At 36.7% G+C, this 14884-nt stretch overlaps 2 protein-coding genes across 3 annotated transcripts; both read right to left on the reverse strand.

Annotated features, from left to right (window-relative positions):
* Window positions 1-27: 27 nt before the first annotated feature.
* On the reverse strand, window positions 28-7935 carry LOC118049890 (probable glutamate carboxypeptidase AMP1). The gene is made up of 10 exons (XM_035060053.2): window positions 6735-7935; window positions 5179-5425; window positions 4247-4395; window positions 4053-4121; window positions 3182-3269; window positions 1737-1820; window positions 1548-1636; window positions 785-898; window positions 524-658; window positions 28-411 (listed from the first exon to the last, which is right to left on the reverse strand). Exons 1-10 carry the CDS (start codon window positions 7689-7691, stop codon window positions 229-231), a joined length of 2115 nt encoding a protein of 704 aa, XP_034915944.1. The 5' UTR covers window positions 7692-7935; the 3' UTR covers window positions 28-228.
* Window positions 7936-9890: 1955 nt separating this feature from the next.
* LOC118049883 (amino acid transporter ANT1) lies at window positions 9891-12908 on the reverse strand. Of its 2 annotated transcripts, XM_073405471.1 has the most exons (4): window positions 12331-12908; window positions 11123-11770; window positions 10401-10518; window positions 9891-10241 (listed from the first exon to the last, which is right to left on the reverse strand). In XM_073405471.1, exons 1-4 carry the CDS (start codon window positions 12544-12546, stop codon window positions 10114-10116), a joined length of 1110 nt encoding a protein of 369 aa, XP_073261572.1. In that variant the 5' UTR covers window positions 12547-12908; the 3' UTR covers window positions 9891-10113. The 2 variants fall into 2 exon arrangements, with proteins under 2 accessions (XP_073261572.1, XP_034915933.1); XM_035060042.2 differs by having other exon boundaries at window positions 9891-10518; window positions 12331-12901.
* Window positions 12909-14884: the final 1976 nt, after the last annotated feature.

Here is a 14884-nt window from a genome sequence, read left to right on the forward strand (position 1 = left end):
ATCTAATCTTTGTATCTTTCCAGCAAATCAGTAATCATGGGAGGCGATGTTCTTGATAATTGCTTTGCTTGCTGTGGAAGAGGCAAAATTTTACAGCATGGATTTTAAATTCGCATTTACAAGAGTTAACCTTGTGCATCTCTTGAGTAAAGTTCAAAATATATGATACGTTGACCACTCTTATATACAAGTTGACGGCCTCATGTCGATGCATGTTTTCTGCTAGATTCAGGTGAGATTCCCTTTAAGAGCACTAGCAGCCCTTCCAATGGCTCTGCCAACTCTCCATATCTCATGTTGAACTGCTGCTTGCCTATTTTGTTGGCTTTTGGTAGTGGATTGAGAGAGAGCATTTGCTATTCCAGGGAAGAAATCCAGTTTGCTTTCATAGCTACTCGGAGGCCCATAAATCTACAGAGATGATTAAAACGTCAGTTCTACACATAAATTGCTGTTGAGGTTCATCACAATAGTGTTTAAATCCAAGTTAATGCTCTTGAGCTGGGACGAGGAGGACACTTACAAGATGCTTAAACCATTGCCTTCCTTGAAGCCCTTCTACATCCAGGAAGCCTCTTTCAGCAAGCATCAGCCGATCATTCAATGCTCGCAACTTCAAATCTATAAAATCCCCCCTCCTCTCTTGTTCTCTCAATTGCTGCATTAAAAACCAATACACGCCCCTTGAGTACTCGAGAGAGAGCAGAATAAATGACCATAAAATGTAGGTTTTCATCATCTCCACTAAGATGTAGGAAGTCCAATAATTACTCCAAGAGCTCACCTTTACTTCATACTCCACCTCTTTTGCAGCAGAGGCAAGTTCTTGAATTGAAGTAACTAAAGGATGAAGCGATACGTTCCTGTCCAATAGTTTGCCCAAGACACCTGTATGCCCCTGCCAAGGAAAGGGAAAATGTCAGTCTGAGATTGAAAATGACAAAATTCACTATATATTCAGAGAAAATGTTCAATAATATGGTGCAATGTGATTTCGGTAACCATATTTCTTCAACCTTCAAAATTGAATAGCCAGTTTCATTTCTCGAGAGCAACAGGTTGTGGAGTTGGGTGGGTGAATCTCACAAATGCATACTATACAGCCATCATATTTAAGGAGGACAGCTTTGCAGTGAAACATAACACATGATTCCCAATCATGCTAATTGTTAGAAAGATGCATCTTCCCACGTTATTTTCCTGTCTTTTCCTCTTGTTAGCTGTACAGCCATCATGGAACAGCTTTGCAGTCAAACATAACACATGATTTCCAACCATGCTAATTGTTTAGAATGATGCATCTTCCGTGTTATTTTCCTGTCTTTTCCTCTTGTTAGATCCTATTTTCTAAAAAATTATTCTTACTTGCAATATGAATAGTTACATAACGAATTTGAAGGAAGCACCCTAGGTTTCCCATAGAAATGCATTCATCTCTATTGGCAAGTTTCCAACCATTTTGGTCACTTATTTGTGAACAGCTAGTCTAAAACATCGTTTGTTTAACTAACAAATACATGTTGGAGAAATTTTAATCAGATGCACACCTGTAACTGCTCCGCATAAGAGATGTAATCAAATGGGAGAATAGACTCATCAGCCAGGTGAAGGGCTAGAAGTCCCCAAATTCCAGCAACTGAAACAACAAAAAACAGAAAGGCCATTGAAAGCAGTTATGAATGCCCTTATAATTTATCTGACAGTAGGCACACAAGTTGACAGAAAAGGACACTAACCAGCCACATGACGATGAAATAACGGGTCTGCATATTTTTTCATCCACCCATAGGAGTCAAAAGCAGTGTGATAGACTGGGAAATCTGAACAATAAGTATAAATTTCCAGCTTTCAGTTAGCATCCCTAGCAAAGAATTCTCGCGAGTTAGCAAAGAAATGAAAGCTATGTACTTCAAATCATTTTCTGCTATTATCTGTTCAATTGCACTAATAATGTTTCTTGCAACTGGGGTTTAACTTAGGCAAAGCAAGGTTTTCTGCCAGTTTCTTCTTTGGCTTCAACCATGTCACCAGACTCTCAAGTTCTTGTACCATCAAAGTCACATAATAAAATGCTTAACTCAACACATACTGTAGCTGCCAACCTTAGAAAAGTACCACCCGGCTCTAGTAATCCTACCCAACCTCTCACTACTGCGCTCCCTCCCTCCCGCCCATAAGAATTGGGTTGCCACTGCTTGACTTTTGCCAGTAGCATGCCCTTTTCTCTTCCTTTTCAATTCTCTTTTCTTTTATCCTTTTCAGTGTGTTTTCTTCCGATCTAGAAGGTTTTTTCTAGACCTGCCTTGTTGTTTTTCATGATGCTAAATCTATCCATTTGTGCGACCACCAATACGGTCCTTATTGCCCATCATCTGGGCTGTTTGTTCATGTTTTACTGTGATTGAGAAAGCTTTGTTCCTTGGTTTATGGCATATCAAAGCCCTGCTCCATTCATCTATGAGGTTCACAGGAATCAGAATTCCCAGTGTGTAGCTGTGCTACCAGAGTCAAAGTTGGTCAAAGAGATGAAAATCCAGTGATTTATCATTATCTGTCTCTTAGTTTGGATTTTATCTACCTGGCGAGTTCTCTAGGTAGTTTTCTAATTGTTGTGGCTTTGTACCCATGATTCAAGAGAATGAAAATTCTCACGTGCTTCTCCAAAGATAAATAAAATTCATCAAATTACAATAATGTTTCTGGCATTCATACCAACAAGGTATAGATTATGAAAAGAACATCTCAGACATTCCCCGCGGCAAAATAAAATAGTCTCTTACTGTCAAGCCACAATCATGTTTGGAAATCCAGGGAACGTTTATTGTTCCAATTTGGTTCCTCTTAAACTTCAAGAACAGAGACAGTAATGTGTGTCATAATGCCAAAACATGGAGAGAGGCATGACTTGGAAGTGGGGATGATGAAAACAAATGGTGTGTCCTATGATACAATGTTCAAAAACAAAAATCCTAAAAATTATCCTTATTTCTGATCCTCTAGCTGCAATAATATTTGCAAGGCTGAGGGGAAAAAACACAGGTAAAGCTATTCAAATTCCTGAAATGATTCCATTTGAGCGCCTGATAAATAAATACCTTCATATCTCACATATGCGTGACCACAAACCTAAATGGTACATTACCGCCAGTAAATAATCACTGCAAAGGTAGGAGAGACATACCTCTTCCATAATAGATATCAATAGAAGGAACCCCTGCATGTTGCAGAAATGGAGCAAAATCAGAATCCACTCCACCGAGTCTTTGAATCTGCAAACCAAACATGATAGTCCCCGAATAAGAGCCTGATAAAAAATTTATCTCCAGGAGGCCAAAACATATCATTCGTTGAAGCATGACTACATGTAAGGATGGTAATTTCACTTGATCTGTCATGCATGGATCCAATTGGATTGGACTTTTATCCAGTTTGACCTCACACAAAATGGAGGGATAAAATCTGATCTGGTTTGATCAGGGGTGGGCGCATTCCCTCACCCCATCACCCAACCTGCCCCTTACCTAGTTTCAGTTATGCACCAGGCCCCTTCCCCAAGCTTAGGGTGTCAACACTTTTTTTTTTTGTTGTAATTTTACATTTTAATGTAATGCTTGAATTTTATATCTTATGATTCATAAATGATTTTTATTATTTTGTACATGGAAAATTGACACACTATTTTATGGTTTTATGATTCATGAATATACAAGTAGTTTGTTTTAAGCTTAGATTTTATTTTTGTAAAATTGATCTTCAAAAAAACATATTAGGTCGGGCTAGGTGGAGAAAATCCTCCATGGGGTCTTGGATTTAGATAATCCTGCAAAAAACCTTCCCTGACCTATTCTTTTGTAGATACCAAAATGGTATGCTGCTACACAACAGTTTAAGTGAAGGGCGTGTATGTGCAAACACAAACACAGACACATATGTGTGTGTGGACGTTTATGCATCTTTAAGCATTTCAAATATTAGCATTTAATAATTGAAGAAGCAGCGTCTTTGAGCAGTTCAAATAATGCTATTTGATAAAAGATACTGTTCAGTCTTACTGCATTGACTTGGTTTCTGGCTGCCCATTTCTCATAAACAGTTGCACCCTCTGCTACAGGATCCTTGACCTGAAATCATTTTTAGTATTAGTTGAAATAACTGGTTAAAATGTCATGTTTTGAAACCAAGCAACATCCAAAGAGATTAATCAAAACTACCTTAAAAGTAACAACATAATGTTCCTCTAATTTACCTTTTTTGTAACCTCAATAAGAAGATTATCTAGCTGGGGAGTTGCACTGGCAAAAAATCCTGGGCCTTGAACTGCACAATCTACATTAAGATACGCCACTGCTTTGGCACCCAAATTGACAAGGTTTTGTTCAACCCACTCGGTAGACCCTATAATATCATAGTTACACATTAATTTGGATTATTGCAATACACAAAAGCACTTCAATATACAATCTTGTTAGGTTCAGAATCCAAAGATTATCACAGATACATATTCAGATAAAACTATAAAAAGAAAAACTATGAGGCTTGACAACAACATTTAGAGAGCAGGTAAAGATTCTTTTTCTCAAGGAACCTATCAATTTACTGCATTCATGTTTAGATGCGGTAATAAATAGCAGTCCTGAAATCCCCCACCCCTCTCCAAGCAAATTTGGTATTCTGTTTATATAGAACTGTTACGGTTGCCAGACTTTGGGAAATCAGAACAGAGATCCATGTAAAGACTTGGATGGGAGGATCAGCAATTGACCACAAAGTCAAATACATTAAATTGCTGAAAGGTCCATCCATTTTATATGGAGATGATAGAAGTATCTGTCTCCCTCGTTCCAAAGTGATCACTTCCATGGACAATTGAATTGCCATTGCGTCAATAGAAGCTGCAATGCAGAATAATGAAGCAAAATATTTTTGTCAAGTGTATTCTTTATCAATAATGCATAACGAGTCATGTCAAACAGGTTCTTCAGTTTTCAACAAAGTAATCAATGGATGAGGATCAAACTTGATCCAGTACCCTTCCATCCTGTTCTATGCAAGAAGAAGATTGTAGAATCAGAGACAGAATAGTAAATGTGAGAAACTATAATTCAACAATCCTGAGGTTAACATCTTGATCCACTTCACACGCATTGCACATAAATGAAAACAAAGATGGAGAATTACCTACCATCCCGAACTCTTCTGCATCCCAACTACCAAGGATTATAGTTCTTCGAGGGTTCCACCCCTTCTGCATCAAACGAGCATATCGCCGAGCAATGTCTAGTAATGCAGCAGTACCACTATTGGGATCAACAGCTCCATATGTCCATGCATCTCTGTGATTACCAAGGATCACATAACGATCAGGCTCTTCTGACCCCCTTATGACAGAAAAAACATTGTGGATTGTCACCAACTTTTTCTCCCCCTAAAGAACAGAAGAAAAATCAATAATCAAGAAAAAATGTGTGAAAAGTGGAATGAGCTTGTCAAATAAATAGCTTTTAAAAGGTATTATGCCTTTTGTGTTTCTTTCCGTGTTTCCTCATTAATAATAAGCAGCCAAAAACATTTATAGCAAAGAGAGAGCATTACAAAATTGCAGAGAGCTGAAATTCTCATACATAAAGAAGCATGTCAGATGATATTCAATTCAATGCGTTGAAAATTACTAGGTTGGAAAAAAAACCGTCCAAATCAAATCATAGTATCCAGAATTAATATTGAGCTACAGGAAAACAAGCTCTTTCAAAGCACGTAGAAAAACAGACATATCCCTCTTCCAACATAACACAAATCATAGAGTGCGGATATGGGAAATGAATTCCTTGATAAATCGCAAGCCCCAGCCAGAAAAAAAAGGGGTTATTGGACTTAAAAAACCAATCACAACTCTCCATATCAAATAGCAGAAAAAGGAAAATCTTAATCTGCTGAATCTCATACAGTAGATTAAGTTGTCAAAACTCAGCTCGACTTCACCATTTTTGACAGTCACCCTCCATCGATCATCTTGTGGATAAATATTGATATTTTCCCAACATCTTAGTTGTGTGAAATAAGCAAGATCACAAAGTAAGATGCCAATCATAGTTGGATGATTAGGAAACACAAAAATAACAGTCACATCAATACAGGTCATATTTACTCAAATTTATTATGTCAAGACTTCTCCACCAAGAAAAAAAAAAAAAAAAAAGCTTGCAGGTGGCAGGCGCATATTCTCCAAACCAAGAAAACTCAATCACAAAACTGAAAAGCTTAAGTGAATCATCTTGAGTTTTGCCTGCAATAATCATGTTACTATGTCATTGCACGCTAGCATGTTATCAAGTTCACATGCTTCAGGGAAGCCAGTCCTTGCTGTCATGGCCGCTCTAGGCCAAACAAAAGCATTTCTAGCTCTTCCAAAACTTCTAATTCAGCTCCAGATTTTGCAAATTCAACTAGAATCATAGCTCAGGAAATAGAAAGCGTAAACAAGAACTTCAACACTCATCCAAATTTACTACTATTCAATCCTCATATACCGATCCAAATACCAGTTTGACCAACTTTAAATAGCAAACTCAACAATTCGCCACTACAAATATTCATAGATACCATAATTTTGGACCAACGTTTGTGGGCCTTTCAAAATTCTCTTTTTTGTCTTCTATAGCATTCTATCAGTACAACATTCGAGCATAAAACACTCGAAACATTCATCAAACAAACAAACAAACAAAGCAACCAACCTGGTAAGTGAAGTTGACCTTAGCCGGCCCTGGGCCGACCCGTAAGACCCTAGACCTTCCACCAGAATCCCTCCACTCCGGAGGCACGGTACGGCCACCAAGCGACCCCAAGATGACGTCAGCATTCCCAAAAGACAAGGGCAGAGATGGAATTTTAGGAAACCTCTCAAGTACTTCACTGTCCTCTAACCTCAGTCTCTCCCCTCCTTCAACCCCAGCCCACCCTGGACTAAGTGGGTCTCCTACACCCCTCATCACAGTCCCTCTCTCCACACCCCCACTTACCCTACCCTCCTCGGCGTACAACAGAACAGCCAAAGCACCTTTAGATTCAGCTATTTTAACCACTCCACCCCTACTTAAACCCTCACCTTTCCTTACCAAAACAACACATCCACTAACGTTCACCCCTAAAGCCCCAAGCGCATTATAGTCCACTTCACGGCCATAATTCACAAAGACAACCTTAGCGTACACCGTACCAGACGGCGAATACGCATGGTACGGGGAAACAATTTTACCAGATTCAGCAAGATCAACAAACTCATTCATATTAAAATCCACAACACTCCCGTTGCTAAAATGCGCGGAGAGTGAAGATTTTATAGGGTAAGAGAGCAAAACTTGGTATTCTTTCTTGTGTGTTTCTAACTTGAGGTTCTTGAAATGGGAGAAGACATAGTTGACGGTGTCAAGAGAAGGTTTGGTGCCAGCGAGATGAGGGTGGAGAGTGAGGGAGTGAAGGTAGGAGGAGATGGTGGAGTTAGAGGAGTAAGAGAGGAAGAGGGTGGCGGTTTGCTGGAGGGTAGTCTTGGGATTTTGAGAGTGGTGGATAGTGTAAAAGAAACCAATAAAGCAAAGGGCTGTCAGGAGAAGGAAAGTGCAGAGAGGTGGCGGCGGTTTTGATGGAAAAAAGATCAAGCTTGTTGTTGCTGGTTTTGTGAGCGGTGGAGACATTGTTAGAACCAAGAAAGGGTTTCTTGTTTTCCTTTTGTAGGGTTGTTGTTGTTGTTGGTGGTGGTGGTGGTGGTGGAGGAGGCGGCGGCGGGTTTCTTTGGTGTGCTTTAGTGGTTTGCTGTGGCTGGTTACAGAGTTGTGTTATAAACTAGCAAGAGAAGTTATGATTGGTGGAACAGGAAACTGTTATTTTATTTGATTTATTAATGCTACTTGTAGGGATGTTAACATGATGTGGTGTTGTCCTATAATTGGGAGGAGAGGACGAAGAAGTCTTCAGGACCTGGGAACAGAAGAAAAAAAGTCTGTCCGTGGAAAAAGGCCCTGAAACTGTCATTTCCTGAGGGGAGGGAAGTGGGTGGGGAGTGGGCCCCTGGGATTTATTTGTGCACACAAATATATATACACAAGGAGAAGGACAGAGGAGGGGTGGGGGAGAGAATGTTGGCACAGTAAGCATAGTACAACCTCAAACTGGGTCCATGTTTCTTAAGTGGAAGGAGGGTCCTACATCGAAGCTGGCTTCGTTCCTGTTAAATTTGTTTTTTAGTAAGGTTAATTTTATGAGTTTTTAAAATTAATAATTATATAAAATTTTAATAATTTTTTAAATTTATGAAATTCAAGTTAATCATCATCAAATTGAACTGCTATAATAAATTTTAAATCAATGAATCACCGATCGAACTTGTTTAACTGCACCGAATTTAATATCTATAACACCCGCGAAAGATCAAAATGGCCGACAACTTGTCCAAACACTTGGAACACTTGCTAAAGTACTTAGGTAAGGGTTATGTGTAAGGAGAAAGTCGAGCCCTTTCTATGCGACTGGTTCAAAGTAGCTTTATGGCTGCTTTAGCATGGTTACAAGTTGATCAATTGCTGTGATCATCATGAGATGCATCCTTGAAATCATCGCCTGAAAATTAATTTATCAAAATCTGATCTCTTCTTTCTTATGAAAACAAAGTTTGATTACAAATCTTCTAACTGGGATTAAGAAGAAAGGGATGTGAAGAGAGGCCACATGGGAATTGGGTGTCCACGCTAAGCAGTGAGGATGTCATTATAAGAGAAGCGATTCCCATCTCTATCAGCAAGTACTGCTCTTCCCACATGAATATCTTTATTCTGAGTGACATATCTTTACTGGATACTAAGAATACCAAAATTGTGGCTACAAATGAAAACAAAAGGAGTTGTCGAGGATTTTATTTTGGAAAAGGACGTGGAGCTTTTTCATGATCTTCGTTCATCTTTTAATATGTTGTTTTGGAGCAATGAGAATCCATGTCTTTTTGCCCCCGTTTCATTTTCACTCTCACTTCGTCATCTTTGCCAAAAGCTGGCCCTCTCTCAACAAATGGAGTGGATGCTCACTGCTAATGCTGGACTGAGTGGGGATATCATTAGTTTTGATGCATCTAAAATGTCCCTCACCTGAAAAGGATGACATATATACCAACAAATAATACAAATCATCAAAGATGCTTTATTCTAAAGGAGAAAACACAACTGGGAAGACAGCAGGCCCCGGAAAGATTTTGAAGGTCTAGTACTCTAATATTCCACAGTAGTAGATATTTAAATTTCTGATATATTATTACATATTCCCATCTTTTCATTGATTGCATTTTGTTACAGGTCATTCGCAATGTTTTCTCAACAAAAAATTAGAATCTCTGTTGCCATCTTTGCTCATTCTCTGGCAGCCTGGTCCCAAGTCTTCTCCAATGTCAGCACCTGGCTTTAAGCCTCTTCCAGAATTTCACATCAGAGTTATCTGAGTTCCTTTTCTTGGGAAGCAGAAAAGATACCTTTTTTAAGTGGTATGCAAAGTCGCAAGCAGCAAAAGATGACAGGGTTTAGGCTTACCGGACTGGAGTTAAATTTCTAATCTGTGAAATTAGGCCTACCTAACAGTATTGTGGTGCGATTGTTAAAGCATGTAGTTAGGTGTACCGTACTTGTATAGTGTACCCAACATAATTCTGGTATTTGTGATGGAGGCAGTGCATTACGGTGTTTAAAACCTTGACAGAAATTTGCAGTTTTAATTAGTTTCAAAGTTTTCCATTACCAGCGTGGAAGCCGCATGTTTTAAAAGATGCAGGAGCACATTAAAGCAACAAAAAGAGAGCCAATCTGTTTCCGTACAGACATCAAGAGTCAATTGGGTGAATGAGGCAATCTAAATTCATGGAAGACGAACTTTCCATTCGATTGGATAAAGGCAGGGCCACCAGCAGTATACAAAGCAAGTTGCTGTATTTTCAGTCCCCAAGTAAATGATCTCTAGAGATACATCCCCTTCTACCTGTTGCTAATAATGTCTCTTACATGAAACTACATTTCTCTATGTGACAATCTAGGCTACTGAAAAGGAAAAAATAAAAACATAATTCAAGCCAAAATTCCTTCAGAAACCAACGATGGAATTGTAAGTACCATGAGCAGCAAAGAGAAGTCCACCTATCAAGAAGATATAATCCAAGGCTTTCTCCCAGAATCGTAACGATGAACCAAATAATTTTAGGTGAAATGCGGCTGGCAAAACAAATGAGATTAGTGCACATACAGTACTCCCCACAAGCGATGCAAATTCACCAAAACCAGGCACAAATGATGCCAAGAGTGCCAAGACAACAATCAATATAGCACGACTCAGATATGTTCCAAACTTTCCAACTAATGTTGGATTCTCACCATCTTTATAGCAGACCTTTCGAAGCCATTCACTGTTTCTCAGCTTCCCCTCCACAATCTCGTGGATTGGGTGTGCCATGATGGGAAACGTGAATGCTAGTCCCAAGCACAATCCAACCTGTTGCCAATTAGCACAAAGATTAGCATGGCAATCACATCATGTTGCATAATATAGCAATAATATAGTAGAGTAGGATTTGCAATATTGCAGTGATAAGATTACCATGCCAATTCCACTGTTACCTTTGCAATTATCAAGTCTTATGGTAGGCATACATGCAAGATAATTACAAAAGTCTTAGGTGCAGTATAAAAATACGTGCCCACGTATCTGGTTTTTTATGCTTTTAGATAAAAATTATATGCAAAAAGACAATCAGTTCCAAATGGAGGATGACAGTGAATAACAATAATACTAGACAACGACAGAGTAGACAGGCAAGCAAGGCATCTGTTAATGCATCCAAGGCAATGGATATAAAGAACTGGTTCCAAGTTCTAAAGCTACCCTTTATTTTATTAATCCCAAAAGCTGTGTTGGGATAAATTAAGATTCCTTGTAATAAACAACTAGTGAAGCTATTCATTTCTAAATTTAATACCAGCAAAGAAAGGAAAGGGAATCCTTGAGCAAGTACTAATGCGGTATGTAAAGATGAAAAGAAGGATGCTACTACATTATAAGTGACATGTTGATATTGCAAAAAGCTGGAGCACATTACCTGAACAGCAATTGTGGACCAATTGTTGGGCAAATTGAGAGTTATAATATCTTTAGTTTCATCACCATAAGCCATATAACCAGAAAAACCAAACAGAACATACAAAAGAGTAATCCCAGAGAATGCCTTGGCCAGCAAGCTAGCAAAACCGCCCCTCTCTTTCATTGAAGCCTCCAACGACAATGTCATCCCAAACCCTTCAAAACAGAACACTGCCATCCCTGCAGCAAATGGCAATCCTCCTATACTAGATGTGATTGCCTTTCTATCACCAAACCTGAATCCACCGCTTATTACCTTATCTAAATCCTCTTTCACCACGACGGCCATCGCTAACAAATTGCATATGTCGGCAAAAATGCTAAAAGGTGCTAAAGAAGATAACGAATGGATCCAGGATAGTGCGATCTCGATAGGGACTAACAAGAATATGAAGGATGAGAGAGAAAGTCCATGGCCCTTGAATACGGATGATAGATTTTGGCCAATAAAGACTAGGTACGCCACTGCTCCTCCACATTGGGCTATGAAAATGAGAAATTCTGTGAGGTAACGGCCTGTGCTACCCATACATTTGTAACCCAAGTCACCATATGTTTCTGTTTCTGGTGTTAATTCTTGTGATGCTAGCTTTTCTTTGCATTGAACCTGCAGCAGTGGGCCAAGAAAAGAATAGTATAAATCCGTCATTGAGGGAAACGGAATTCTTCTAACATTTTTACCACAAATAAAACAACTGACTTCGAGACTCGATCTTACATCTTTAGGATCGTGAGCTTGAATTTTATATATATATATATATATATATATATAATCAAATCAGTAAGTTGAGTTAGTAACCCAAGTCAGACATGTTGATCGTATTATTGTGACCATTTCAAGTTCCCTAAAGAATTTTCTGAAGTACTTGCTGTTAATGAATTTTTGGGCCAGATAAAATAAGTACAGCAGATCCCAAAATTGAAGATAAATGAAAACAAGAAAAGCAAGGAACCAAAAAAGAAATAAAGTTTTAAAAAAGGAAATTTTGAAAATTGTAGTGAATAATAAACCCCAAAAACAAATATTGTTACTTCCTCTAAAGAAACAAATAATAAATTTTATCCCTGGATTAGATATATCTTGCTGGAATAAAAACTGCATCTGGGCAACAAGAACTATATGGAAGAGGATTAAGAAAAGAAAAGGAGAAGAGAAAACTGACTGACAAGGAGAAGCATGCAATAATAAGTGGCAGTTCCAGCGGCGAGGACACCGAGAGAGCCAGCCAGCCAGCCAGCAATTCGAAAAGCGAAAGGCAGGCCTAAAATACCAGTGCCGACCACGGAAACAATTATATTCCCTAGTGTTTGAATTTTAGAAGCTGTTCCTGTTGATGAAGATTCAAGTAGAGGAATTGTAGAGCTCTTCAATTCATCTCCCATTTCTTTTTCTTTTTTTCCTTTTTCTTGATTGCCTGATCGTCTTCTATATTTCTATGGAGTTTTCGTCTGCTTTTTGTCTTTTTGTTCAGAGACAAAAGGTTCGGAGGGTTTAGGAGTTGACGATGTTGGTGGATGTCTTTCTGCCAGCAACTTGGGTAAGTTGGAGGTGAATTTATGTCTTGGATTGTGGCTGCTAGATTCAGGATTTTCTGTAAAAAAAAATTTTGGAAACGGCTGTTATGTGCAATGAACCCTATCTGTAAAACTTGATGTGGTGTTCCTATTTTTGTTTTGGAGATCTAGAAATTCACATGCTCAAGAATTGTAAAGAAAGTTAAATAGTAATTCACCAAATAAGTCATGCCATGTGATTGGTAGGAATGGCATTCCTGTCTGTTTCTATTGGTTGGCACCAAATGAAGGTGAACATCATCAAACTTATTACGTAATAGTTAACAGTGGAATAGAAATAATTTTTTAAAATATTGTTTTTTTTTTGAAAATATATTAAAATAATATTTTTTTTATTTTAATTTTTTTTTTTAATATTAACATATCAAAATTATCTAAAAATATAAAAAATAATAATTTAAAGCTAAAAAAATTCAAGAATTTCAAAAACACGATTGAATTGTCATGTTTTTTTTTTAAACAGGGTATAATGTCATCTTAATTTGTGACATAGGCTAAGGATCAAGCTATAGGGAATGGATAAGTTAAGCCAGATTAATTTAAATTATATTTTATTTTAAAAAATTAAAAACAATACCATTTTAAAGAAAAAAAAATAGTTAAATCAGAATTTGACTAGATTACGATTGACTCATCGAGTCAATTGGGTCAAACTTAATCAACTCCAATTTGATTTCTTTGAACTCTAACTTGAGTTAAAAACCAAGTGATCGAGTCACTAGATTGACTCTTAATTCACATCGTGTTTATTGAGTAAATTTATAGTGTTTAGAGAGTAACATATAGTGATATCCTAGTAGTTATTCTTTATAACCCATTTAAAAAAAATATATAAAGAGATATAATTGGGAGAAAAAAAATTATTTAGGTGTATATATTTTTTATCATTATTGGTGGACCATGAATTTTATATTTTCTGCCTTTATGTCTATGTTTTTCTTCAAAATAGAAAACTATAAACTAACTATAATAAGTCACAATATTACATTTTAAGTACTATAAAAGTTTCTCAGATTCAATAACACAGCATGTCACGTGACAACTTCACAACAAAATAAATATATATCATGCTTTTAACCATTCATCATTTTGTTCAATAATTACAAGTTTTAATTTAATTGATGAAACATCAATGTTGAGTATATTATTTTCTAAGGTATCACTAAAATTATAGGCATCATTCAAGAAGCTTTCACAAAAAAAATTAGCATGCCGGAGAGGAGTTGTAATTTGCCCTGCACTGATTGATTGATGGAAACACAAAAATTTAATAATAGTAAAACAAATATTTCTCTTAATAAAGGTTTGATTTAAACTAGTTAAAACTATATATCATAATGTAGCAATCTGATTTAAACTCAGGTTATTTACATAAGAAATTGAATGTAAAGGTTTTGAGATTAATTTAGAGGGTCAAATTTAATAAAAATATCAAATAATTATCTATAATTAATATACTTTTTGTTATATTAAAAAAAACCCAAATTGTATCATAACTTGGTATATAGTTTTGTGTTTGGATGAGAGATAATTTATGTTTTTTTTTAAGTAAAAAGCATGTTTTTTTGAGCTTTTGAAAATATATTTGTGCTTAAAGAATATTGTACCTTTTAAAAACAATCACCATATCTCCAAGCCAAACACACTCATAAACTAGTTAAAACTATATATCATACAATAGCAATATCTTAATTATATACATATTGTCAAGGGCTTCTTTTAAACATACAAAGTGCTACATTTTAATGTTATTTTACATAAGCAAATGTCTTTTATAAATACAATTTTTTTTTGTAAAATTTAAATATAATTATGTGACTTTTTTTTTTTTTTACTGATGTGCGTTTAAGAATTAAACTGAAACTTTAAATAAAAAAAAATATAATAATAAAAAAAAAAAGTTCTAATTTTGTGGTTGACATTAAGTGTAGGATGAGGTTAATATGATCAAACATCCCTCCTAACTTATCTCCTAAACAAAAACATTACATGTTAAGCTGGCATAACAAATGGAGATCTACCTTTATCTATTTATGTCTTTTAATTTAATACTGAGTTGATTAGAATTTCTATTCTCGTACTACTATGTTACTGCTCAATTATAAAATAATGATAAACATGAATTATGATAGACTAATGCAACTTT

The sequence above is a fragment of the Populus alba genome, chromosome 16 (assembly GCF_005239225.2).
Source record: "Populus alba chromosome 16, ASM523922v2, whole genome shotgun sequence".
NCBI classification, from domain to species: Eukaryota; Viridiplantae; Streptophyta; class Magnoliopsida; order Malpighiales; family Salicaceae; genus Populus; species Populus alba.

What these genes read in the sequence shown, in the direction of transcription:
- LOC118049890 (XM_035060053.2), bottom strand. Translation starts at nt 7,691, where the DNA reads ATGTCTCCACCGCTCACAAAACCAGCAACAACAAGCTTGATCTTTTTT. An exon ending in TGATATCTATTATGGAAGAG is followed by an intron (nt 1,821 to 3,181) that starts GTATGTCTCTCC and finishes CTTATTGTTCAG; the next exon opens with ATTTCCCAGTCTATCACACT. An exon ending in CTTATGCGGAGCAGTTACAG is followed by an intron (nt 899 to 1,547) that starts GTGTGCATCTGA and finishes TTTCCTTGGCAG; the next exon opens with GGGCATACAGGTGTCTTGGG.
- LOC118049883 (XM_035060042.2), bottom strand. Translation starts at nt 12,546, where the DNA reads ATGGGAGATGAATTGAAGAGCTCTACAATTCCTCTACTTGAATCTTCA. An exon ending in ATTATTGCATGCTTCTCCTT is followed by an intron (nt 11,771 to 12,330) that starts GTCAGTCAGTTT and finishes CCACTGCTGCAG; the next exon opens with GTTCAATGCAAAGAAAAGCT. An exon ending in GGTCCACAATTGCTGTTCAG is followed by an intron (nt 10,519 to 11,122) that starts GTAATGTGCTCC and finishes AATTGGCAACAG; the next exon opens with GTTGGATTGTGCTTGGGACT.